This window comes from Dermacentor silvarum, chromosome 1 (assembly GCF_013339745.2).
Source record: "Dermacentor silvarum isolate Dsil-2018 chromosome 1, BIME_Dsil_1.4, whole genome shotgun sequence".
NCBI lineage: Eukaryota > Metazoa > Arthropoda > Arachnida > Ixodida > Ixodidae > Dermacentor > Dermacentor silvarum.
The window spans coordinates 93,663,067-93,687,782 of NC_051154.1; the positions used below are offsets into that span (position 1 = coordinate 93,663,067).

General features: G+C 47.4%; 1 protein-coding gene across 2 annotated transcripts in view; it reads right to left on the reverse strand.

The window, feature by feature from the left end:
- The window catches only part of LOC119432598 (DNA replication licensing factor mcm4-A-like), an 89,297-nt gene that overhangs the window by 24,023 nt on the left and 40,558 nt on the right, over positions 1-24,716 (reverse strand). For both annotated transcript variants that reach the window (XM_037699762.2, XM_049671025.1), the window contains exons 13-16: positions 20,092-20,238; positions 16,824-16,915; positions 16,653-16,755; positions 6,092-6,268 (exon numbers count right to left, since the gene is read on the reverse strand). In XM_037699762.2, coding sequence (XP_037555690.1) covers positions 6,092-6,268; positions 16,653-16,755; positions 16,824-16,915; positions 20,092-20,238 — 519 coding nt within the window. The remainder of the gene's footprint in view (positions 1-6,091; positions 6,269-16,652; positions 16,756-16,823; positions 16,916-20,091; positions 20,239-24,716) is intronic.

Below are 24,716 nucleotides of genomic sequence, written 5' to 3' on the forward strand. Positions count from 1 at the left end.
CAGCGAATGTGCTCGTTGCGACCCTTGTGGCGAACGCAGTATCTACACTACGCTGCAGACGCCACTACATGCAACTGTAGCGGTTAACTATGTGCACGACAGGGCAGGAGTGCGCACTCGCACTCATGTGCTCCAGTCTGGTCGTGCTATTTGGTCGGGCTACGAATGGTAGCCACATCAAAATTGAGCATTTTGCACAATAGCTCAATACTAAGTGAAGTCGGCCAAGGCGTCTAGCCAGGAGCGGCCAGGAGTGAGCAGGCACTGGCAAGCGTATGTGTTGTCTAACGGACCCCAACCGTAAGTATCGCGTGGTTTGAGGCTAGTTGAGTGTTCAAAACTAAACAAAATTAGCGAGACCCGACGGCTACAACGCTGATAAGCAGTGTGGCCAAAGTTTCATTCCTATGCAGCTGAGCGTTAAACCATAGTCGGTTATAGTACAATAGTGGTACTTCTGGAATTATGTAATTCCTATCAAAATTCGAAACACAGATTTTACGTCAGTTTTTTTATTAAACTGCATCAATAGATATACATAGTAACAGTAGGAAGAAGCGCACTGATCCAGACACAAAATGTAGTTCTGGCCAGAACCACATTTCAAGCCTGAATCAACTAGCCCAACATCGCATTCTGCTGATCCAGACACCCTTCTTGACTGATGTCACATATTGGCCAATAGCAGCCAAGTATGGCAATCTGCTACATAACGAAATATAGCAGCCGGAAAAACGTGAGGAGGTTTCCATTGAAAGAGTGTGAGAAAATGCTGCTTCCGCACTCTGCTTGCAATGTCATGTGCTGTACACAACTGCGAAATTTGGCTCAGATGTTCACAGCAGCGTACGCTATTCATGGAGTGTTTTTTCACAAAGCCTAAAGGGTGGTTCAGGACCCATTTAGTTATTAGGCTTTTTACGCAGCCCAAGATTTCTTTGTAGTTGGGCTTTAAGTGCCAACTACTGCTTATCATTTTTGACCATAGCGAATTTCCATTTTCACAAGAATGGTCTGACATCTTGATGCCGGGGTTTTGATGTAAAGGCCATCGTTTCTTTTTGCAATGAACATGCAGCCTTCATTCTCTGGAAACACGATTGAGAGTGTTGCAAACCAGACGTGCAAGGACACATTTCTGTCATATTTCGCAGACTTTCTTCCCATTCCGGAAAAATTACCTATGTAAAGAAGGGTCATAAAAACAATTTTATTGTTTCTGAGCATGCTCCACAGCATTTCCAATAAAATTTATGCCCTAAAATAAACATTTAAGATTTTGCATAACTGAATTTGTTAATTAGCTAAAAACCCATATATATATAAAAAGTGCGAGTAGCTCAGGATGACAACGTACAATATGCCGTTTGTCTTAATCACTTAAGATATACCATGATTTTTTAAAGCTTGGTTCAAGTTACGCGAAACACCCAGTACAGTCAACCCTCGTAACAAACTAATGGATATAATTCCCCTTTAAATTCCCACAAAACCCTTGCATTGAAGATCTCATTTTAACAAAGCAAAATTTTTTTGCGAATGCATATGAGGAACCTTTGTTTAAGTTAGCAATGAAGATTTACCTAACATTTCACTCTGATAAGGCTGAATGTTGCACAAGACATTGCTAGCAACTTCTCTGATGCAGCAGTTCGAAACTTCCAGTAACTATTGGTTACCCAGCAAAGCGTCAAACCAGCAATATTCTTAAGGGGGGAAAAAAAATGCAGCATGTCTCCAATTCTGGTGCTCAGAAAAATGAAACTACCCAAGTTTACGTTCACAGAATGGAAATTTGTGTTTAGTGTCCACAATCACCACTTCAGACAGCACTTTATCCTTCTCCATTGTTGTGCATTTATCAAACTGATCCACAAAAGTCCCAAACAGGACGGTGGCCCATACCTTGACTAACACCTTGTGGGAATCCTCGGGTCCCATAACCTCCGCACGGGCAGCGAATGTCGCGTCAAGCGCATGCGTGCCAGGGAGAGTTGGGAGAGGGGAAACTTTCCTTCCGCGGGCGGCGCGCGGGAATCGCAAGCGCTATCAGCGCCACCGGGTGGGTCACGTGAGATCCTGCTGATATCGCTTGCTGGGTCTCTTTGGTCCCCAGCAAGCGGCGATGGCGGAAGTCTCCGCCGCCGCTCCCGTATTCCCGCACGTGGTTAGTCAACCGCGTTCTTGCCGCGGCAAACGCCGCAGCCCCCCCGTATTCCTCAATTGGTAAGTCGGAAGCCCTTCTTTACCTAGTGTATTATTCTCTTCGAGGGAACCCTCAGCGATGTCAACTATAGCTAGCTGGCCAGCTCGAAGTGTTAGTTGCAGTCGTAATAAATGCTTTCCGAGTGTACACGTGGTTGCCGTCTATTGTTTCCTCGAGCTAGTACCGGATCGCGGTTCATGCGCAGGCATGCGCCAACCGCGGGGCTCGGTGTGTCAAGGCAGAGGGCCGTTGGCACCCCCCCCATTTCCCGACAACCTTCAGTAGCACATCCTGCAACACATGCGGAACACTGAGAACACATGATGCAACAATCAAACAACCTGGCGCATCACCGTTGCCACACTAGGTGAGAACTTACGTCGCCATCTTGTAATGACAATAGCAATGCCGCTGGCTCTGATAGGAGACTGTTGTGAACATGGTTTCAGTAGTGTTATATCCGATTGCATAGCAATTTTCAAACCAGTTTTCTTGAGAATAAAGGCATGCATGAGATTCGGGTAAATAAGGTGATCATACATAATAAGCTGCCATTTCTGCTTGAAGCTCTTTTTAGAGCAGGCCGAAATTAAACCTTTTTCAACGGGAGACATTACCGACATATTCACTATCCACTAGCGCCGCCAAGACAGATGGTGAAGTCATTGGAGTCATGACCGGTGTCACTACATGAATTAGGGCATCCGTGCTGACCATTCAAGTTCGAATTATGCAGCGAGGGCCATTTTCAGGATGAAGGTAACTTAATTTCTGGTTCATGGAAATGCATAGGCACCAGCCGGGGCCTTCTGTCAGGACCAAATTCCCGAAGAAATCTAATTAGCCAGAGTCGAATAAACGAAAGTCAACTGCAGTGGTTCTTAAATGGGGGTCCGCGAAACACACGCCCACACAATAGGGGTGTGCGAATATTCGAAAAGTTGAATATTATATTTTTAATATTCGATTTCGAAAAATAGATATTCTAAAATGTTAGATTATTAGGTTGGATACGAATATTCGAATCAAATCGAATATATTGCTGGCTGTGCAGAAGCAAACACGGTTCTAACATCGTAGCATATGTTTCTATCTAAGAATATTGGGGCAATGTGCCGAATTTTTGATCTTGTGCTGCTGGGGAAATTTCCCCTGCAAAGCACACTTAGCCACTAAACAGGTAAACTTTGCAGGAAACCCAGCCTCTGAGTAGCAAGGGGCATGGGTTTCCTTTGCCCCTAAGTGTCACTTGGTGTGATCCCTCCGTTAGAACGAAATAGGGTGCGGCGGTCAGGGATACAGTGAAAAAGGCGTGGAGACAGCGTGTGTGCGGCAATTTCTTCGCTATTTTGTTGGCATTCCACGTGGTTTTGCAAGTTCCCTTGTGTTAGCGTGCCTTGTCAAGAATGCCATCAACAAAAGGAAAACTCGGCAACTGTGGTTTGTGCCAGGATGCGATTTAGTCTACAAACTGTGCGCAGAAAAAGTCACTTTTTCATGCGCCCACATGCAAGGACAAATTAGCAGCTACCTTGGGAGCGGGCTATCTTAAGGGTCGACATGCTTTTACAGGAGAGTTCAGCTATTAGTGAAAGACACTTTGACGCAAGATAAATGATTTGAACATATTTAAGCACGTTTGCACCTCAACTACTGACAGAGCTATTAATTAAAGTGTGTAACACACATCGGGAAGTGGAGCGTATAACGTGCTTTGCGACACTTTTACAAACTCAGAAATTGATTTTTGAAGAAAGCATTTGTCTTGTGAGTCACATTTTATTTTTATATTCCTTTCTCAGGTTCTTCATGCGAGAATTCGTGCACATTGTGAAAGGTCAGGAAGTCAAAATACAGCACGATAACCCTACTTTAAGAGATGATTCGGTGCCTACTATATTTCCAAACCTGCTTAAATACATCTCCAAGAGCTTGCCGAAGGAATGAAAAAAAGTTACACCATCTTCCCGTAGGGGAACCCTGAGTTCCCCTACGGCTCGAGCCCTCTTCTCCGCGGCGCAATCCACGGTGCTGACACTGGCGTTGACGCTGGCGCTGTCCGTGGCACTCATCGCGGCATTGCGGGAGGAGAATGAGAGGACAAAGTGAATCATAATGAGTGGGCGTAGCACCGGGGGATCATTCGGACAAAACGCCGGAAGCATTCTCCGGAAGCAGAACCGGAAGCGGAACCGGAAGTGGACGCCGCACGGCGGAGGGAGGGAGTGACATAGGCCCAAGCATAAGATGCATCGCATCTAAAAGGCAAACTGCTGTTTCAGCTGCTGTTTCGGTTAGGTTTCTTGCATAACAAGGATTCATTTCCTTTTATAGAGGCTAAGCCAAGAAGAAAGTGAGAAGAAAATCAAGAGACTGAAGCCTTGTGTAGTTTAAAACAACGCCCACTGGTGACTCAATGATGATTAAATTGTTGAAAATAAAGTTGCATTTTAAAGTGATGAAACTAAGTACTGACTCAATTTCTGTACAACTTTGAGCATACTGCATCCGGGATCGCATGACCTTAGATCCCGGATGCAGTATGCTCAGTATGCAGTATGCGCCGGATGCGATCCCGGCGACATTGTGTAAAGTACAAGGTACAAGTGGACATGGCCACGGCACTATTCAGCTAAATGCCACAGTAAGAGCCATTACAATGTTTGACAGGTTAGGGCACGCTAATTTCAAAGCAATAATACTATAAAATATTGGCAATTGAGCGGTGCTTATAGAGAAGAGGCCGTAAAGGTGCCCCCCTTCCACTGGAACCTCTTTATAGATTATTCTCCATAAATAGGTCGATAAATGCACTAAAGATGAGATTATTTCGTCGTCACAAAACATTGATGAAAATGCGATCCTTTCAAACCGTTATCAAACAACTGTTGCATTATAACTGGGCTATTTTGACCTGCTAACTGGTTTAAGGTTAGCGCTGGTGCCGCGATGTGTGGTTGTTGAGCCTGAGAGATGTACTGATATATCATCAAACGGCAACATCTTTGTTTAATGTTCACATTTATAAAAATGCTTGCAGCAGCGAAAAAAAGCAACGGCCGACGCGAGTGCATTGTCACAGATTAAGCACACAACACGTCCCCAACGGCAGCGCACTGCAGGACCGCGCATCCCGACAAGCTTGGAGCGGCCGGATTTCACACCTCCCAATTCGAACCACCCTAGCGAGGGTACCCTTTCTTTTTCTTTTCTTTCTTTTTTTTTTTCAGCGTCATCCTCAATTCTGAGCTTATTGCTTGACAGCAAGTGCGTTGAGTGACACGCGGTATAATAAGGCACAGGCTGGCGAGGACAGCTAGTGGGAATTACTGAATTTTTTAAGTTAGCATGACCCAAACACAAAATGTTCTAGTATAACGGCTTACTAGTTTAGTTTTGTAACATTGAGAATGTAATTGCAATGTTCCAACAAAGTAACACAGTTTGGTAATAAATGCATGTGCATATCATTATTCAATATGCAATTCAATATTTGAACCTTTGTAAATATTCAAATTTGATTTGTATTCGAAAATTTTGATTTCAGCATACCCCTAAAAAACAACAACAAATATTGCGTTTTTTAAGCCTTAACTCCCAGTTCCGGGACATGCTCTTGGAACTGTGGCAGCAATCCGCAGAAGATAATAAATTTTTTTTAATCGAACAATTTTTTTATTGCCAATTTTTTTCATCGAAAAGAAAATAAACCTTTGATCCCCCCCGTGTCACTGCAAGGGGTCCCCCATCACTTCCACCGGTCCACAAGGGGTTCCCCAACACATCCATGGCTGAGAACCACTAATTACTGCATTGCACTTACGAAAGATCAAAAATAGACAAGTGTGGGTCACACCACTTGGCAAAACAAGATTATATGCATACGTTTGCAAGACCAGCTGCTTAGTCTCTGGGTCCTTGGTGACATAGGCAGTCAGACCTACAGCACTGGAGCCCTTTCCAGAAGTGTACTGGCCACGTGGCACCAAGTGGTGCACATACTGCAACAGCTGCGACTTGCTTGTTCCTGGGTCACCGCAAAGGAGGATGTTTATCTCAGACCTGCACAAAAGATAAACACGCAATGGAAGCTCCATCATGAATAATTCACTTTCTAAAGAGAGCACCATCTGTATGTCAGATATGTTAAAAACAATTTGTCTTTTACTGCTATAAAACCGCATGGATAAGAAGAAACAGAACAGGATAAAAGCATCTTGCCCAAAACCTGCCACCACATAGTGTCCATTATCTGCAAATGCACCATACTAAAGGGCAAGAAAAAAGCCTGCTATTCTACAGCAATGATGCAAGTTGTTATAAAGCTCTTATCAAAAGCTTAAATGATCACCGACCGAAAAATTTTGGATCTTATATTTTTTATCACGGCACAAAAACTTGTTTACTTCAGTGCGTGACGGTTAATCATGTAGAGCAGAGTCTATAGTGACTAGCACAAGTTTCGATTTCAGAGAGCAATAATATGGGCAGTAGGTTTCTAAACACAGCTGGTCATGTGATCGCAGTAACTGACGCAAACGTTCGTTAGCACACAAATTTGCTATTGCTAGTGGTTTTTCTATATTTACATACACATGTGCCGCACAATGTCCTCGCTGTTCTTGTCGTAGTCCATATTTCTTCGTCCAGTGGCGACAAATTTCTGCAGACGGGAGTGGCCACCATACTAGATGTGGCCGATCACTTTTAAGCGCAGGTACTTTCAAGCAAACTGCCTTTCCCATGTGGCAAACCTGCTGGAACACCTGCTTTGCTTTTAGTAGCTGCTAACAGGTGGCGACACAGGTCCACGCTAGTCTTGTCTTGGCAACAACTTGGTTTCTTAGATAAAGGCAAATTCACATGTCTTTTTCTTTAACCAGGCAAGTAATACCCCTGTGACACACAGTCGCAGGCAGCCACAGTCGGGAGGGATCAGCCGCGAGGCCAGCAATGAACAACAAGAACGCCTGGAGCAACGGACCACCCAAAAACGTGGCCTGGACCACTGATGTTCCAGGGCAAACCAGTAAAACAGCAACTACTCAGCATGCACACAACACAACACCAGCTAGGCCTCAAGACAATCAGGTGAGGGAGCTAGCAGAGCTGGTTAAATCATTACAACAGTTGGCTTCAGCTAACGAACACATCAGGCAAATTGAAAGCAATTCCAACTCGACCACTACCCCACCCGTGGCCGTGTTTGTCGCTACAATTACCCCCCGGTGAAAAGGGAGCCAACTTGGCGACCTAAGGAAACTTCGATACTGGCGGGTCGTAGTGCTGTTTCAGCCATTCCTCGTGAACCGTGTCACGGCCGCAACGCCGTTGGTCCGTAGACGGCTGAAGGAGCTCAATGGTGTAATTCACAGGGGACATCTGATGTAGAACCCAGTAAGGACCATCATACGTAGGCAGGGATCAGCCGCGAGGCCAGCAATGAACAACAAGAACGCCTGGAGCAACGGACCACCCAAAAACGTGGCCTGGACCACCGACGTTCCAGGGCCGCTTTGTGGAAAGGCCAGGAGCGGAGAAGAGAACGCGGAGCCACACCAATGTGCCAGGTGAATATGACGGCGAAGAGGAGCTACGGTCGTGACAGTCTTTCTGGCGGGCCTGGTCTTGCAAGGTAAGGGAGTGCGCCAGCTGGCAGCATTCCTCGGGATAGGTGGCTACTTCAGATAGAGTCGTGGATTCAGAGGCATCGGGGTGATATGGTAGGATAGTGTCCATGAAGGAGGAACGCTCACGGCCATAAAGAAGGAAGAATGGGGAGAATCCTGTGGTAGACTGAGCGGCACTGTTGCAAGCGTAAGTAACGAAGGGTAAAATCTGGTCCCAATTGGTATGGTCAGTGGAAACGTACATGGCAAGCATGTCGCCTAGTGTATGATTAAAGCGCTCAGTCATGTCGTTGGTTTGGGGATGATAGGCGCCGGTAGTGCGATGAACTATGTTGCATTCACGTAGAAGAGCTTCAACGGCTTCAGAGAGGAAGGAACGTCCGCGATCACTCAGTTGTTCACAAGGCGCGCCGTACCAAAGAACGAGGTTATGGATGATGAACAAACAAGGCCACATCACGTGATGTGGCAGACGGAAGCGCTGAAGTTTCAGCGTAGCGCGTGAGGTGGTCCACAGCAGCGACTATTACCCAGCGGTTGCCATTTGAAGTACTCGGAAGGGGTCCGTACAAATCAATTCCGATGCAGTCGAAAGGCCGGGTGGGACAGGGCAGGGGTTGAAGTGGGCCAGTCGTTGAGTAAGGTGGGCTCTTGCGAACTTGGCACTCAGAGCACGAGCGAACGTACTGTCGGACGAAGCGGTACATTTCACGCCAGTAATACTGAAGCCGCAGGCGTGCAATGGTCTTTAATACGCCGGCACGGGTGCATTGCGGGTCCGCATGAAACGTGGAACAGATGTCGGAACGTAGACGGAGAGGGATCACGAGCAACCATTTACGGCCCTCAGATAGGTAATTGTGGCGGTACAGAAGCCCATCGCGGATGTTAAAGTGACGAGCAGTTCGTCGAAGCGTGCGGTTGGTGGTACGCAGCGACGGCTCAAACAGGAACTCTAGGAGTGAGGCTATCCAAGGATCATGGCGCTGCTCGGATGGCATGTCGGCATATGTAAGGGACGAATAATCGTAACTGAGGACAGACGCAGCTCCAGGTTCATGGGCAAGTGAAGAGCGGGAAAGGGCATCGGCATCTGCATGTTTATGGCCAGACCTGTAGACGATGCGAATGTCATAGTCTTGCAGACGTAGTGCACAACGAGCCAGGCAACTAGATGGATCTTTAAGGGAAGACAGCCAGCACAGGGCATGATGATCAGTCCCGACGTCGAAAGGGTCGGCCACAGACATAAGGTTGAAATTTTGTGGTCGCCCAAACGATGGCCAGGCATTCTTTCTCAGTAACAGAATAATTTGCTTCTGCTCTGGTGAGAGTGGTGCTGGCGTAAGAGACAACGTACTTGTTAAACCCAGACTTGCGCTGGGCCAGAATAGCACCGAGGCCGACACCACTTGCGTCCGTGTGGATTTCTGTAGGAGCGTCTGGATGAAAATGCCGCAAAATAGGAGGGGAAGTTAGAAGACGGCGTAAAGTGGCAAATGCGTCGTCGCATGCGGGAGACCAAGCCGATACGTCTTGGTTGTCAACAAGAAGCTGCGTCAAAGGGGCGATGATGGACGCTTGCGGACGAACCGGCGAAAATATGAACAAAGGCCGATAAAAGTGCGAAGCTGTTTCATTGTAGTCGGCCGAGGAAACTCGGTAGTGGCTTGAAGCTTCGTAGGGTCGAGAATCCTTGCAAACAACGTGGCCTAAGATGGTGAGGCAGCGTGCAGCAAAATGGCACTTCTTCAAATTGAGCTGCAGCCCAGCATCTCTAAGGCAAGTCAGAACACTTGTGAGGCGGTTGAGATGCCCAGCATCTCTAAGGCAAGTCAGAACACTTGTGAGGCGGTTGAGATGAGCATCGAAGTCCCTCGAAAAGACTATGACATCATCCAGAAAACACAGGCACGTGTGCCATTTGAGCCCGCGAAGGATGTTGTCCGTGAGGCGTTCGAAAGTGGCAGGCACATTGCAAAGGCCGAATGGCATCACATTAAACTCATATAATCCATCGAGAGGGACAAATGCAGTATTTGGGCGGTCAGCTTCTTCCATAGGTACTTGCCAGTACCGCGAACGAAGATCCAAGGAAGAGAAAAACTCTGCTCCTTGCAGGCAGTCGAGGGCGTCGTCGATTCGGGGCAGAGGATAAACATCTTTGCGTGTGATTTTATTAAGGTGCCGATAATCCACACAGAATCTGATGCTACCGTCCTTTTTCTTCACCAGTACTACTGGTGGGGATCAAGGGTTGTGAGAGGGCTGTCTCACGCCACGGTGAAGCATATCATTAACCTGGTTGTCAATGACATGGTGTTCTGCGTGCGAGACTCAATACGGGCGCTGGCGCAGAGGTGGGTGGGTGCCGGTGTCAATGTGGTGAACGATGGCGGATGTCCGGCCTAAATGATCAAAAGATGTCCTGAAACGGTTGAGGCTGGGTGCGCTGGTTGTAAGAGAGTTCGGAATCAATTGATTTGTTGAAGACACCCGAGGATGACGAAGCACCTGAAGTAGCAGAAGTTATACAGGCGACAGGAAGGTCGGGCATATCATTGGGCAATTGACGAGGCTAAATGGAGTCAATGTCCTCAAGTCGACCCAGACATTCACCACGGAATAAAGTGGCGGATGACGATAACCGATTCGTAACATAAATGGTTCCAGAAAAGTTCTCAATCGTGAGAACGGCAAAAGGAAGCAGGAAGTTCTTGCGAGAGGCGAAGGCTTCGGAGGGTGAAAACAGCTGTAGAACTGGGGGCGGAGTAGCAAGAGAAAGGCACAAGAGCAGAAGAGAAAGGAGGCATATCAGTGTCCGCAGCGACTACCACTCGGAGAAAAGGAGAGAAACACGGCTCAGATGGAGCATCACATATGGGCGATAATGCAAGTTCAGCATGCGCACAGTCAACAACGGCATGATGTGTAGAAAGGAAATCCCAGCCCAGAATTATATCGTGTGACCATGGTGTCAACACGACAAATTCAACGACATACAGTTAAACCTGGATATAACGAAACTGACAAATTCCCGAAAAACTTCATTATAAAGAGGATTTTGTTATATGCAGGTTCGGCACAAAAATTCAAAAAAGAAACGCTTACCATATTTACTCGATTCTAACGCGCCGTCAATTGTAACGCGCACCCGTTTTCTGTTTTCGTCGAAGCACACAACCTTGGAATGTCACACCAGGTACAGGATGCCTGGACGCGTGTCATTTCGCACAAGCACGATCGAGACATCGGAAACGAAGAGCGAGCGTGTGAGGGGAGCCGACGACCGCGTCTAAAACTCGCGTGTGCACAAGAAAGAAAAGCAGGGAGGAAGCAGAGGAAGCGCGCCTTCTTCTGTTGCGCTCGAGGCACCGGCGAGGGAGCGAGGGGGAGGGATAGTGGGCGGCGTTGTACTGTACTCTGGCATCAACTGTGTACTGCACGGTGGATCTTGAAAGCGATCTGCGTTGGGGCAGAGTCTAGGCAGTGTAGGTGCGTCGGCGGCTCGTAGCTGTGTGTTCTCGCTCAGTTTGCGTTGAAGCGATAGACAACAGCACGAAGGTCACTTCGCTCGCTTCTGCAGCGGCGCTTCCACACGCCGCCAGTGTTTGACAGCGCGTGTCCGCGCTCATCAAGTGTGATGGGTCACAGCGTCTGCCAGCGCATCGGCAACATCAACTGGAAAAGGAGAGTGCCGGCTTGGCGGGCTAGGCCAGCTGCAGCAAGCAGCAGGATCAGGTTTGAATAAAGGGAGGGGGTAAGGTCACGCCCGCGGCGGCAAGATCGCCGGGTCGAGGGATGCAGGCCCGCCTCGCACATGCTCGCACGCACACGTGCGCTCGCTTCGCATTCCGTTGCGGCGGAGAAGGTGCTTCCGGTTGCTGCTTGTGTAAAAACGACAAAATTTGGGGCGAAATCTCTAGGTTGTCGGCGGGGAAAATTTGTTATTTCGAGGGGGTCTCCCGCTGCCACTTCGTTACGTAGAGCTCTCAAATACATCTGCTTCTATGGAGTAACGGTGGGGAATAGAAAAACTTCGTTGTATCCAGGAATTCGTTATATGGAGGTTCGTTATAAGCAGGTTTAACTGTATAAAACATCCTGAATGACAAGCTGAGCCATGCACGACACACAAGGCCGGACGCGGCGCGCGGTTGCCACACGCAGGGAGACGTCAGAAAGCGGAATCGTAATTTTATTGCGATAGCAATTATATGGACACTTAAACTGGATTTCTGCCGTCGGCGTCGCCGTGAGGTCCCGTATAGATAACATCATCGCCGCGCGCCGTATGCCCGAGCGGTAGCGTGCGGGGGACGCGCGCTATCACGGAGAGCGAACGCACGGCGGAAAGCAAACCCGACCGTCGCACGTGGGGCTATGGGAGGGAGGGAGGGAGGCGGGGCGACGCTGCGCTCCGGCACCAAAGGCCTATCTTGCAACCGGGCGCAAGGGGAACTTCCCACTCAATCTCCCACGCGCAAGCAAGGAAGCGGGACGGCAGCGCCGGAGGGAGCGGGGGGGGGGGGGGGGGGGGGGGGCACTTCTACTCTGCCAACAACCGCGCTCGTCGCTCGCCCGCACCGTCTCTTATCTCCACACGGCTCTGACCTTTATGCACTGTGCATTCGCCGCTCAGTTTCTGTTGAAGCGATAGACCGCACGTACCTTCGCCCGCTGCAGCGTATGGGCTTGCTGCCAGCGTTTTGACAGTCGTCTGCAGTCATTCAGTGTGATCTATTCATGTTTGTTTGTGCGCGCTCACACCACGCTTGTTCATTCAGTTAGTAATAATCGGGCCACATTTTCCAACGCACGCTACACATGCAATGCTGCCCGGATCGGCAGTGCAGCGCTACAGGTGTGTCCCTTCACACGCGCTGCCCACGGGAAGCGCTTCTCATCAACACCACCGTTTCACACGCGCCTTCTCGTGGTCATCGAGTCTCTCTTCATGTCGGTCTACTTACGCCGCAGCACACCTGCTTACTTAATCAGCTCATGTTTACTACAATTCATATTGCTACCAAAGCCGCTCACCTTACTTCGTGTCACATTGCTGTGTTGCTATCGCATTCATTGCTTCGCCCTTAGGGCGAAACTGTGACATTTTTTTTCATCTGTCGACATAGTTCACCACTGAGCACAGAGACAGCAGCTCTGGTATCAACAAGCGCTTGTACAGCCACACTATCAATACACACGTTGATCTCGTTAGCAGGAAAACACCGAGGCCTTGCTGTTTTCGACACGAGCGCAGTTCTTGCCTCCGGAACTGCGACGGTCAGTGTTCCACTTGGACGGGCTGGGTGCAACGGAGCATGGGCGAAAGTGAACGGCGATGTGGTGAAAGCGACCGGCTTGAGCCGAAGGCGCGTTGACCTGACGAAACAGATTCAGGCGCCGGGCCAGAGGGTGTGGTGGTCGCTCAGGACGAGTGTAGCCTGGACCTCGGTCGCCGCCACGTGCACGGAAGTCGCGGCGATAGCAAAAGCATGCAACATGGCCAGGAAGGTGGCAGAAATAGCAGATCGGCCGGTTGTCTGCAGTATGCCAAGGGTTTGCATGTGGTGGGGCGGGACGCAAAAGAGGGAGCGGGGCCGTACGTACAGGAGGCCGTGCCACGTAGAAGGCACTTGATGGTTGCCAAGGATCTCTGGCTAAGGAAGCCCGAGGCCTAGCTGACATTTCAGCGTAGGTCAGAGGGGCGGAGAGAGGCGGATGCTGTTGTGCATGCGGCATTGGGCATTTGCCAATCGCCAGCTCCCCGAAGTTTCGTTTTCTGCCGTTATCGGGAAGCGGGTGTTTGCCGGCGTGGGTAGTTTCGTTGGCCGGCCTGGGACAGCGCCGCTGCTTCCCTCTGCGCCGTAGCCGCAGCGTGCAAGGTCAACACGTGACTAGAAAGTAGAGTAATCAAAATGGAGAAAAAAAAGGGTTCACTGCCGTTTTCTAAGCGTGGCTACGGTAGCGTGGCTGAGACGTCGCCACGTACACGCATGTTCCGGCGCAACGCAGAATCGGCGACCTTGCCATTTGAGAGAGGGTGAAATGTCCGCCGCATTTTTTTTTTTTTTTTGTTCGCGCGCGACATTGAGGGGTCTCTCCCAAGCTTTTACTCGATGGCGGTGCCGGCGTAATGCCGGTCGGAGGCACCGCCGCGTGATTTGGTTCGAATTAACGAGATTCCACTGTAAATTCAATGCAAACGTTCTAGCCGCGTTCCTCGACTGTCGCATACGCGTGGTGGCTCGGTGCACATGTTTTGCACATGTGCGGGCCTTGAAAATTGTTGCTTTGGTTATAGTGCGGTACCGCTTATAGTGCGGATATTCGCGACTCCGGCGACTTACATTATAAGCGGTCTACACTGTATTTGCTGCAGCAAGGAACTGTGGTCAGCTGAATCATCGCGAACGGTGAGAGCCAAGATGTTGGTCGTGTCGAAGTTAGAGCGCCGCGTGGAAATGCATTGTTGCCTCAGCTCGTCGTAACTTTTGCAGAGCTAAATCGTGTCGGCGACTGTTTGGGGGTTCTTTGCAACAAGCATGTGGATGGCGTTGTCCTCAATGCCTTTATTAATTTGTCTGATTTTGTCAGCCTCACTCATGCAATGGTTGATGCAGCGGCAGAAGTCGACGACATTTTCAATGTAGGCGGTAAAGTTTTCGCCGGAATTCTGGGCTCGACCACGCAAGCTCTGTTCGGCGCGGAGCTTGCACACAGCGGGTCAGCCGAATACCTCTTCGAAGCTCGTCTTAAAAGACACCCAGATCGCAACGCCAACTTCGTGGTTGCGAAACCATAGAAGGGCCACATCGCTCAAGTAAAAGATGACGTTGCTGAGTTTGTCGACATCATTCCACTTGTAGTGCGCGCTCACTCGTTCGTAGGAGGACAGCGAGTCCTCCTACGATGCTGGAGGTAGAGTCCGGGTACGGAGTTCCAGGGTGACGAGTGAAACCAGCAGCCTCCACCAAATGCAAGCAGACGTTCAGGGCGTGATTTTTATAAATAATCAGGCAACACGAAAATGGTCCGGTGAACGGCAAAGCAGAGCGAGCGCGAGCACCAACACTCTTCGTCCTCGTCTTTCACTTGCGTCTGTGTTTGTCGCTACAATATCATTTTTTTTTTTTCATTTAACCTTCAGCCCCATGGAAGAATCAATTGAAGCCGCAAGTGCATTTTGTGTTCATCTGTCACAATCACGCCTGCGACCATGACTCCCCAATGCTGCCAGTCTTGACTGTATTCTGCAAATTTATGAGTTCGGAACGTTGTCTAGACATGAGCTTTCGGTGTTCCTAATACCATGCGCAGGTACCAACTTTTGCTAAATAGATTCACGATAGTTGCCGACTGATCGACCGCAAACCCTGCTTCAAGCACGCTGCCGTCAGTGCAGCCTGTGCAAGTCATCTCGCGCCAGATCTTCGTGCATTCGTATATGATTACGAACATATATCAAGGGCGCGAGTTTTGCGACGGCATGCCGCTCAAATCTCGAGCCAGCTAGGCCTAACTAGCGCCATGACGTCAGGCGTAAGTGGCCAAAGTTGCAGTTTGATGCAGAGTCAACGAAATGCTTCACAGTGGCTGCATGGCATTTGGAAAGCGGAAGAACCACTTCACCATCGAAAGTGCAAGCATATGTCCCATCGAATGCTTCGATTTACCGTATGCTGCTTGGTTTGCATGTTTTGCATGTGGAACAGCCTTAGAAAAATTCTGTTTTGGCTATGGTACAGTGCCACTTATACTGCGGGAATTCGCGACTCCGGCGACTTACGTTGTAAGTGGTCTAATGCTGTATAATGCAAGCCGTGCCTCGGGGACATTAAATAATGTCATAACATAGCAAAACATGCAGATTTTACACACTTCGTCGCATCACTCTGAGTGACGCTGCATATGAGTGACCCGACCCGTTTGAAAACAAACAGCAGGAAACCATTCGTACGCGGTAGCTCTTATAGTACTGCCTACTGATCATTCTTCGTACTATTTTCATGCACACAATTCATGCGTTCCATAAGCAGACATAAAGTAGATAAAGTAGACATAAAGTAGATTGATCATTTAGAGAAGCATAGTTTTCTCACAGAAACACCGATGTTAGTGCCGAGACCATTGGCAGATGAACAAGGCAGTTATTTATGCTGGTGCATTAAGGGACCACCGTTTCTTGCCTGCTTAGGATAAGAGGCCAATAGTGCATCTTGGAAGTTAAATAATGAATCAACATAAAAATACATATGAATACACCCACGTACATAGTGACATTTCATTAGGGGAAGCGCCGGCGAGTGTGACTAGCAGCCATTGAGAACAGCAACGTACCGATGTTGATAATGGGCCGTGTTGCTTTTCCCGCCAAACACAATTTATCACTCACGATCGTCAATTCCTCAACTTTGTCATCTGCCACTAATTCCAAGCATGCTCTGCGTATGCCACCATTTCCATCATAATGCAATGTGGCCTGTAGCTGAGAGAGCGGCAAGGTAGGTGGTTCAAGGCAATTAATAAAATTCATTTATAAAAAATCTGCACAACTCTCAAGCCTGCTGTTTTGAAGAAATGATGTAAGTATGTAAGGAACATACACAGCAAATTTCATTGACATCCATAGACCTAAAAAAATTGCTGGAGTTGAGTTTCCGATTAGGCAATGAGTGTACACCTCTAGCACCTGAATTTGACTGAGAATTACGATCTATACTCAATCTTAAGCATTATCTTGTCTGCAGGTAATGTTTCCACCTACTTCCCTCAGGTAGTCAAAAAGTCGCACATGTGCAATTAAAGCATACCTAAACTTCCCTCGTCCTGTATCAGCAAAGTCCTTCCGAGTTCCACCAAACAGCTGTAGCAGGATTCCTTTCTTAATGTCTTCATTCTCATATATGCTCGGTGCTGCATCAAACAGACAGATGAAGATGGGTATTAAATGCACTAACAGAAGTACTCAAAAACGCTCTTACCTAATGCTCTTGCAAGACGCTCGTAAATATCAGGAAGTCGGGACAAACGCTTCAGCTGCTCAATTCTTTCAGGAGTAAAGTGGCAGTCTTTGCTATAAAAATATACACGAGAAATGTTTATACATTCATGTATCAAGATGCGATAGGAACAAGGTATGGAGACCTAAATACTATTATGGCTGCTGTACTTTTGTGCTAGCCATTCAAGTATTAAGGTCCCAAAACGCTCCACACATTCCAATTTCCACTAGGCTATGCACAAGTACCATTACACAGCAATTTTGCATCCCTTTGAGGTGTATCACACCACCTAATTTCTACTATGTTGTGCATGAATACTGCAATCCCATAACACCACATTTAACAACCGCTATTTCTGACAAGGCTATGTGTAATGCAGATAAAACCAGAGCAAATTTTTTTATAGTAGAGAAAACGGTACTTGGAAAGCTAACTCTTTTTTTTTTTTTTTTTGGTGCTGGGCATACGCAGAATGAATACCTAAGCCAGGGCTGGTATTTTGTAGCGATGCCTTATGACTTATTCTATGCAAGTCTTATCATCCACCACTCACGGCCGGCTGACCCTATTGATAACGGGGGTGAACCGTCGCTCTGAACACTGACAAAACGCGAAAAGACATTAGCACCAGAAAGGCATCACTACAAAATACCGGCCCAGATCAAACAAACTACAAGAAAATTTACTAGAACACTGACAGTTAAGCAGCAAGAAATCAAGATTAAATGAATAGCACAACTACGACTGCTTACTAAACACAACAAAATAAAAATGTCTAGTTTATCATATAGACAGGAGAGTGTATAAGTGGATGATAACTATAGATTCAATTTCTTCATATTTCTTAAAACTGGCAAAATTTCAGCAGGCACTTATCGGCACCTATCTTTTGTGTAAAGTTCAGTCTTTATTGGCTCATTCATTTTATATCCTGTGCCCAAAGGATAATGTATGAATGTTTACATACAACAAAAACAATCTTTATTCACATGATTCAGCACAAGACATAAACCAGCCCTTTAAAGTGCAACTCGTGTGCATTGCTGGGCAGACTTTAAATGGAAGTGCAAGGTTCAGTTCGCATTTGATTCACACCCTATCTATAACATCCAGTTTCACCACATTTTCTCTTCTGTACGCTACTGGCCCTTGCATGTAACTAACATATCATATATAAAGTTTGAACACACGCTTTCTTGCAAATTAAATTAGAGTAGGTTTTTCTGGTAAATTAAGTTACAGGCTTTTGTTTATTTAACAGCAGAAGTATATCAAAAGTAAATAATTTCAGGCAAAGCAAGCAGCTACACTCACACAAACTAGAAGACACAATGTATTTACTCATGTACAACCCACACCTTCAACTTTTGAGGTAAAAAATTTGAGCAAAAAAAAAGGTTTATGCAAAATTTGTATATTTAATTCATGGTGCTTGATATATACAGGGTGTCCCAGTTAAATGTAGCCAATGTTTTAAAAACGACGGAGTGTGCTAGGAGGCTCAAACTAACTCAGTGGTGTTGAGGATCGCATGTCCTAGTCTGCGGTACTTTTTTCGTTTTGCAAAGTCAATTAATTAGTATAAACTAATTGCCTACCCTAACTATTTAAATACTGGCTTCACCAAGGAAGCGCCAATACAAAAAGTTGTAGATCACATTTAAAAATGACCGACTGAAGTGTTTACAACTAAGTACCATTGATGGAGCTTCTTGTAATTCCCTTCAAAGAAAGCCTCCAAAATACATTAACCACGTGATCGCGCCACTATTTCAGCGCCCTCAAATGACCGATCAGTAAAGGACATTGTTTGCATGCTTTTTTCGAGACTCACTCACGTACCCCATCGCGCACAGAGCGCGCGGCGGTGATGAAGGTGTGTCGCGCTTCGACGTGACGTGGCATAAACATATCATCGCTCCACTTGTGGGTGAAGACTGAACACACAAGGCAAGAAAAAAAGAAAAGAAGCTCGGGCTTGACTAAATGTTGACCGCAGAACAGGAAAATGCAATTGTCACGTTCTTCTTACGTTCGCGATCATATCTTACTAGCGAGAATTATTGGCGTGTACCTTGCAGCCAGCCACCTGAAACGCTAAGCCCGTCCTGGAACCGCGATCGATCGTCAGGGAGCGCTGAAATAGTGGCGCTATCACGTGGTTGTTTTTGTATTTCGCGGGCTTTCTTTCAAGGCAATTACAAAAAGCTCCATCAGAGGTACTTAGTTGCAAACACTTCAGTCGGCCATTTTTAAATATGATCTACAACTTTTGTATTTGCACTTTCTTAGTGAAGCCAATATTTAAAAAGTTAGGCAATTAGTTCATACTAATTAATTGACTGTGCAAAACAAACAAAAAATACCGCAGACTAGGACACGCGATCCTCAACACCACTGAGTTGGTTTGAGCCTCCTAGCATGCTCTGTTATTTTTAAAACATTGGCTACTTTTAGCTGGAACACCATGTATACAATGCAGACTAAATGTTTTAATCATGCTGGAATATCTAACAGCATCAACCGCACCGAGGACAACCACCTTTGGGAGTACGAGTATGAGGTTGAGGTAGTAAGCTCTGGTGACAACGGGAGCAACACTATGAGCGCTAAAGAATGAAGAGGAACTTGATCAGTAGTGCTGAATCTTGAATAAATGTGTGTGTAGCCAATGGTGACATTACTCTGTACATGTGGCCTTGACTTAGATATTAGCAGCCAGTGGTCATATGCTTGACTCGCGTAAAAGCCATGCCCTGCCAAGATTTTGAAAAAAAAAAAAAAAAAAGTGGGTCTTACACAAGTAAATACAGTATGAAACCTGCAACGCCACTTGCCTTGGCTGTCAAAGACCAAACGAAAGTTTGCAGTAATTTGGAGCCATGAGAGAGAGAGAGAGCAATGAGATGCGAAAGGCAAGGAGGTTAACTGGAAGATAGATATCCAGTTTGCTACCCTGCACTGGGGAAGGGGTAAGGTGAGACAAATAGATAAAGAAAAATATACACAGATAGAAAGAGAGATTAAAAAAAAATTAAAAAAAAGAAAGCTGTGAAAATGTACACTGTGCCACTTACGGTTTTTTAATGTGCATCAAGATGCCAGTACACAAGTTTTTGCACATTGTCCCAATTATATTGCAGCTTGTGCACCCCTAACCTCTGATCAGCTGCAAGACATCACAGCCACTGTGCTAGACAATTCGGATAAATGAGAATGACAAAAGTGCCCATTTAGGAATACATACGCATCTTCAGAGTCTTCATAAAGACGTTTGTTGTCAAGTTTGCGGAAGTGCACAGCATCAATGTGTGTCTTGTACACAGCCTTCACACTCCGCTGTCGAGGATTTACTCTGACTGCAGATGCTCTATAAATGCCCGTCACAGTAATCCTAAAAAGTAAAGAGAGAAGGATAAACTTCAGTAAACCTAGCAATGTGAAGGTTGTATATAAATGTTTACACTGATGAAATAAGTTAAAATGTGCACTACATATACAGTCCCCGAACCCGTTTATAACTCGTTGATAACTCGATGGCCTGAGGCATGGCCTCTCGAAGGAATCACCGTGGAAGACGTCGCCTCGGCCCTCTTCACCGGCTGGATTGCTCGCCTCAAGCCCCCCTCGCCGCATCACCACCGACCAGGAAATACCAGTGCACCCACAGGTGTCCATTCACAACCCCAGACATTGCGGCCTGCTTCTGTCACTCCACGCTATGGACGTCGGGTGCGCCGCACAGATTTTTACAAGTCCTGAGGGCTCTCCACTCTGCGGGGGGTGATGTAGCGACACACTCAGCGCATATTTCCGCGCAGCCTCCGCCTCGTTATCACCCGGCCCAGCGTAACACAGCTAACTGCTGCACTGCGTCTCCGATAAAACACAGCACCAGTGCAGCGTCACCCGAGTTATACGTCACCGACGGCGGCTACAAGAACAGACTGCCAGGCCTAGAATATTAGCCTTTTTCTTTTCGCTACTGAGATGAGCCTAGCGTCGGTATGCTCGCCCGCTGCCATTTCCAGTCAAATAAACAGTTGTTACGTTTTTATGTTGGGATTCGTCCTTCAGCAGACATGACATCTCACAGCCTGTTTCAGATAACATAATTCTAGTCCTTGAGCTGTATTATTAAAGTAGGCGGACATTACTTGCACAAGAAATTCACACAAGTATATTCAATTATTAATAAAACACTAATTACCTTTTTAGTTACCTTATGACACATATTGCAGTTTACAAAGTGTAGGAGAACTGCGCAAGAATGACAGCGCCGCTGTCATAGCTTCCGAGATTGCACGTGGCATCACGAAGCTGCTGCACGGAGAGCTATCAGTCCCTGATAGTCTCGGACTGCACGAGGAAGTGCTTTCAGCCAATGAGCGTTGCGTGTGCAGCATCTCGGACAGTCCGGGATTGTCAGAGACGGGTAATCGAAGTGGCCAACTACTATACCCAAAAGCATGCTAAAGACATCCCTTAAGAACACTGTACCCTAGCATGGTTAAAAGCGAGCGACTTCCCTTGTAGCTTCTAAAATCTGCACGTGGCACTCGCTCATCTCAGCGGTCGGACTGGGGAGGTCAATGCGCATAGTTCGGTCGCACTTTCGTGCTTTGAAACTTTGCGTGCGGCATCCTTTTACCACGACCGGGTTTCAAGTATTTATTTTAACAGCACAGCGCTTCAGAAAATTTCCATTATATCTGCACACAGTTTTATTAGGCAGGGTCAGAAACTCGTAAATGCTGTGAAATGTAGTCGTTATAACCGACAGATCATTATATCTGAGATTGTGATAAGTGAATTCGACTGTATACAGTGAAACCTTGTTAATACGTAGTTGGCGGGGAACGTAAATCAGGGTCGGTATAATGTAAAACTATTCCATTCTGATTTTACTTCATATCTGCCACTGGCCCTCCCCGTGATAGGTCAGAATGCTCCGGGTCCAGCCCATGTGGGCAGAGCTAAAGTCATTTTGACCCAGCACAGACGGCTAATGGTCAATTTGGAATAAAAACAGATTAGAATAGTTTTACGTTATACCGGCCCAGGTACATACTAAGTGATGTACTAATTAACCAACAATGGCAGATGAGTGGCTATAGACTAACAGGCCAAAATGACGTGTTTATTTTAACTCAATCTCACACACAGACAAGTTTTATTTGCGAGCAAGCAAAGAAAAATCTGATTTTCACTTGCCACCGTGGTGGCCTTGCATCGTCAACGGCATCCTCAAATTCACTAAGGCCACAAGCCAGTTTCTCTATCAGGCACCACTTCTCTGCGAACGCCCTCATGACGGTCAACGCACTAGCCTGATCGGATACAGAAGGGCCATTATCCACGTCATTATCCATGACGACATGCAAGCGCTAAAAGCTATGGGAGCAGGAAACGCATAATGGCTGCTATGCTTTGATGTCACTATCGGTGCTGACTGCCGTCTGGGAAAGGTCCGTGCGCTGCAATTTCACTGTCTGTGGTCTGCGCGCACGACATTTCGTGGATTCCACGCATGTACACGCTGAAAAATGAAGTAAGTACTACGCACTAACCACTTGGAATGTGTTAAGCAACTAAGGCCTAAGCAGTCAGCCAATGCATTAGGTTGAAAGGCGACAGGGTGGGGGATTCATCGAGACAATATTTAAACTGGGAATTAGTTATTAACCAGGTATGTATTAACGAGGTTTTACTGTATAAAGTATCTCAGAAATGTCTGCACTCATTACCAACGCACACCTCTACGACGTACAGCTGAGAATTCCTTTGAGCTGAAAGAACACAAGGTTTCCCACAGAAGCTTGACAGAGTCCTTACAGGTCTCCAATTATCAAGGATTTACTAGTGAAGGTCATTCAAGACCTTTTCAAAGTTTCTCTAAAAATATCACACACAAACCAATTTTAATCGTATAAATTTTTAAGATCTGTTTAGGTACCATTTTCAATGCGTGTGTGAAAAGTTATCTTACAAGCAGGCCCCCAATAAGTTGAAGAGAAATCTTTGCTTCTTAGTCGACGCCATGAAGACTAGAGTGCCCAGTTTTGCATTTGTTTTCCCCCGTATTTTGAACACAGTGGATTATGTGATAGTATAGTCAAGTCTCGTTAATTTGAGCTTCCGGCTTATTCGAACTGACGCTGTGGTCTCATCAAAGTTATCTGTATTCCAATGAGCGAAAACGCCCGGTAATTCGAACGCGCAAGCATTTGCAACAGTTAATTCGAACATACCACGCTCCGAAAATGCTCTCAGCAGCGCGCCAAATCACGTGGCGGCGCCTTCGACCAGCATTGCTGCGGCCCTACCATAGAGCGAAGGCTTAGGAGAGAACCCTCAACGCCGCGCAAAAAAAGGAAAAAAGAAAAAAAAAAGACCGCGGCAGATATTTCACCCTCTTTCAAATGGCACGGTCGCCGTTTTTGCGACGCACCGGAACACGCCCGTACGTGCCGACGTCTCGGCCACGCGGCGAACATGGCAGTTAACCCTTCTCCTTTATGCTTCCTCTATTTTCTCGTCACGTGTTGACCTTGAACGCTGCGGCGGAGAGAGAAGGAGTGGCGGAGGCCCAGTCTGGGCAACGAAACTGCCTCCGCTGGTTTAACGCTCACTTCCCGATAACGGCAGGAAACGAAACTTCAGGGAGCGGGCTAAGCTGGCGCCGGCAGACAGTCGAAGGTGAGGGAGCTACGAGGGAGTTGAGAGGAAAGGCGAGGGGAGCCACTGAAGCGGCTGAGTTGCCGAGACCCATGGACGAAGTCTTTTTCCTCCATGCCGAGGCCAAATCCACTTCCCTGCCGCCCTCCTCCCTCACCTTCGACGGTCTCCCCGCGCACTCGTCGCCGTTCCCTGAAGTTTTGTTTTCTGCCATTATCAGGAAGCGAGCGTTGGCCGGCGGCATATACGGAAAACATATCCCACGCTTCTGCGTGGGAAGGGGGGCGCAGAGCTGCACGCCTACAGGCTCTCGCCGCAGGCAATTTCCGCCAGCATGAGAGCGGCTGCTGTATAAGCTGTAGCAGACGATTAGTCGTCTGGCCCCTGACGATGCGAGCGTCCGCTCTTGCGCAAGTGGGTACAAGCGGATACTGCTCACGTTTGTGCCCTGGTGCACCGCGGTGCCGGGCGCCGACGCGAACCAACTAAATAAAAAAATACTGCTCTATTCAGATAGACTGCTCACTCCCTGATAGTGAGATTATACAGTGGAATCTCGATGAAACGAATCTCACGAGGTCACGAAAAAATTCGTATTAGCCGAATTTCGTATCATCGAAACACAAGTAAAACTAGCTAAATTAAAGAGCCGAGAGGTGAACTGACTCAGGCACACGAACGTAAAAAGCATTTACAGTATAGACCACTTATAACGTAACCGTTTATAGTGCAGAACTGGCTACAACGCGGCCTTTTTCGACTCCCGTTTACCTTCCCATAGAACTCCATGTACACGCATACCGCTTACAGTGCAGCCGCGTGAGACGAAATTGCTCTTTCCGCGGGAAAATCTCGCCTACAAGGGCGGTAGCGAGCACGAGGTGCGCCCACCGATGGGAGAAGAGATCAACGAGGGCGATGCAGAGGCATGAGACGTGAAGCACGAGTTCAAGGGCGATAAAGTCGTCACCGCGCGCCGTATGTGTGAGTGAAAGCGCGCGCCTTCACGGACAGCGAACGCACAGCAGAGAGCAAACGCGACTTCCGTTGCGCGAAAGGCCGTGGGGGTATGGGAGGGAGGGAGGGCGACGCTGTGCTGCGGCACCAAATGCTCATCTTGCAACCTTGACGCTGCGCCGTGCTCCCTATTGGGCAGCAGAAATAAGCGTCATTTTCTTCTTCAATAAAATCACT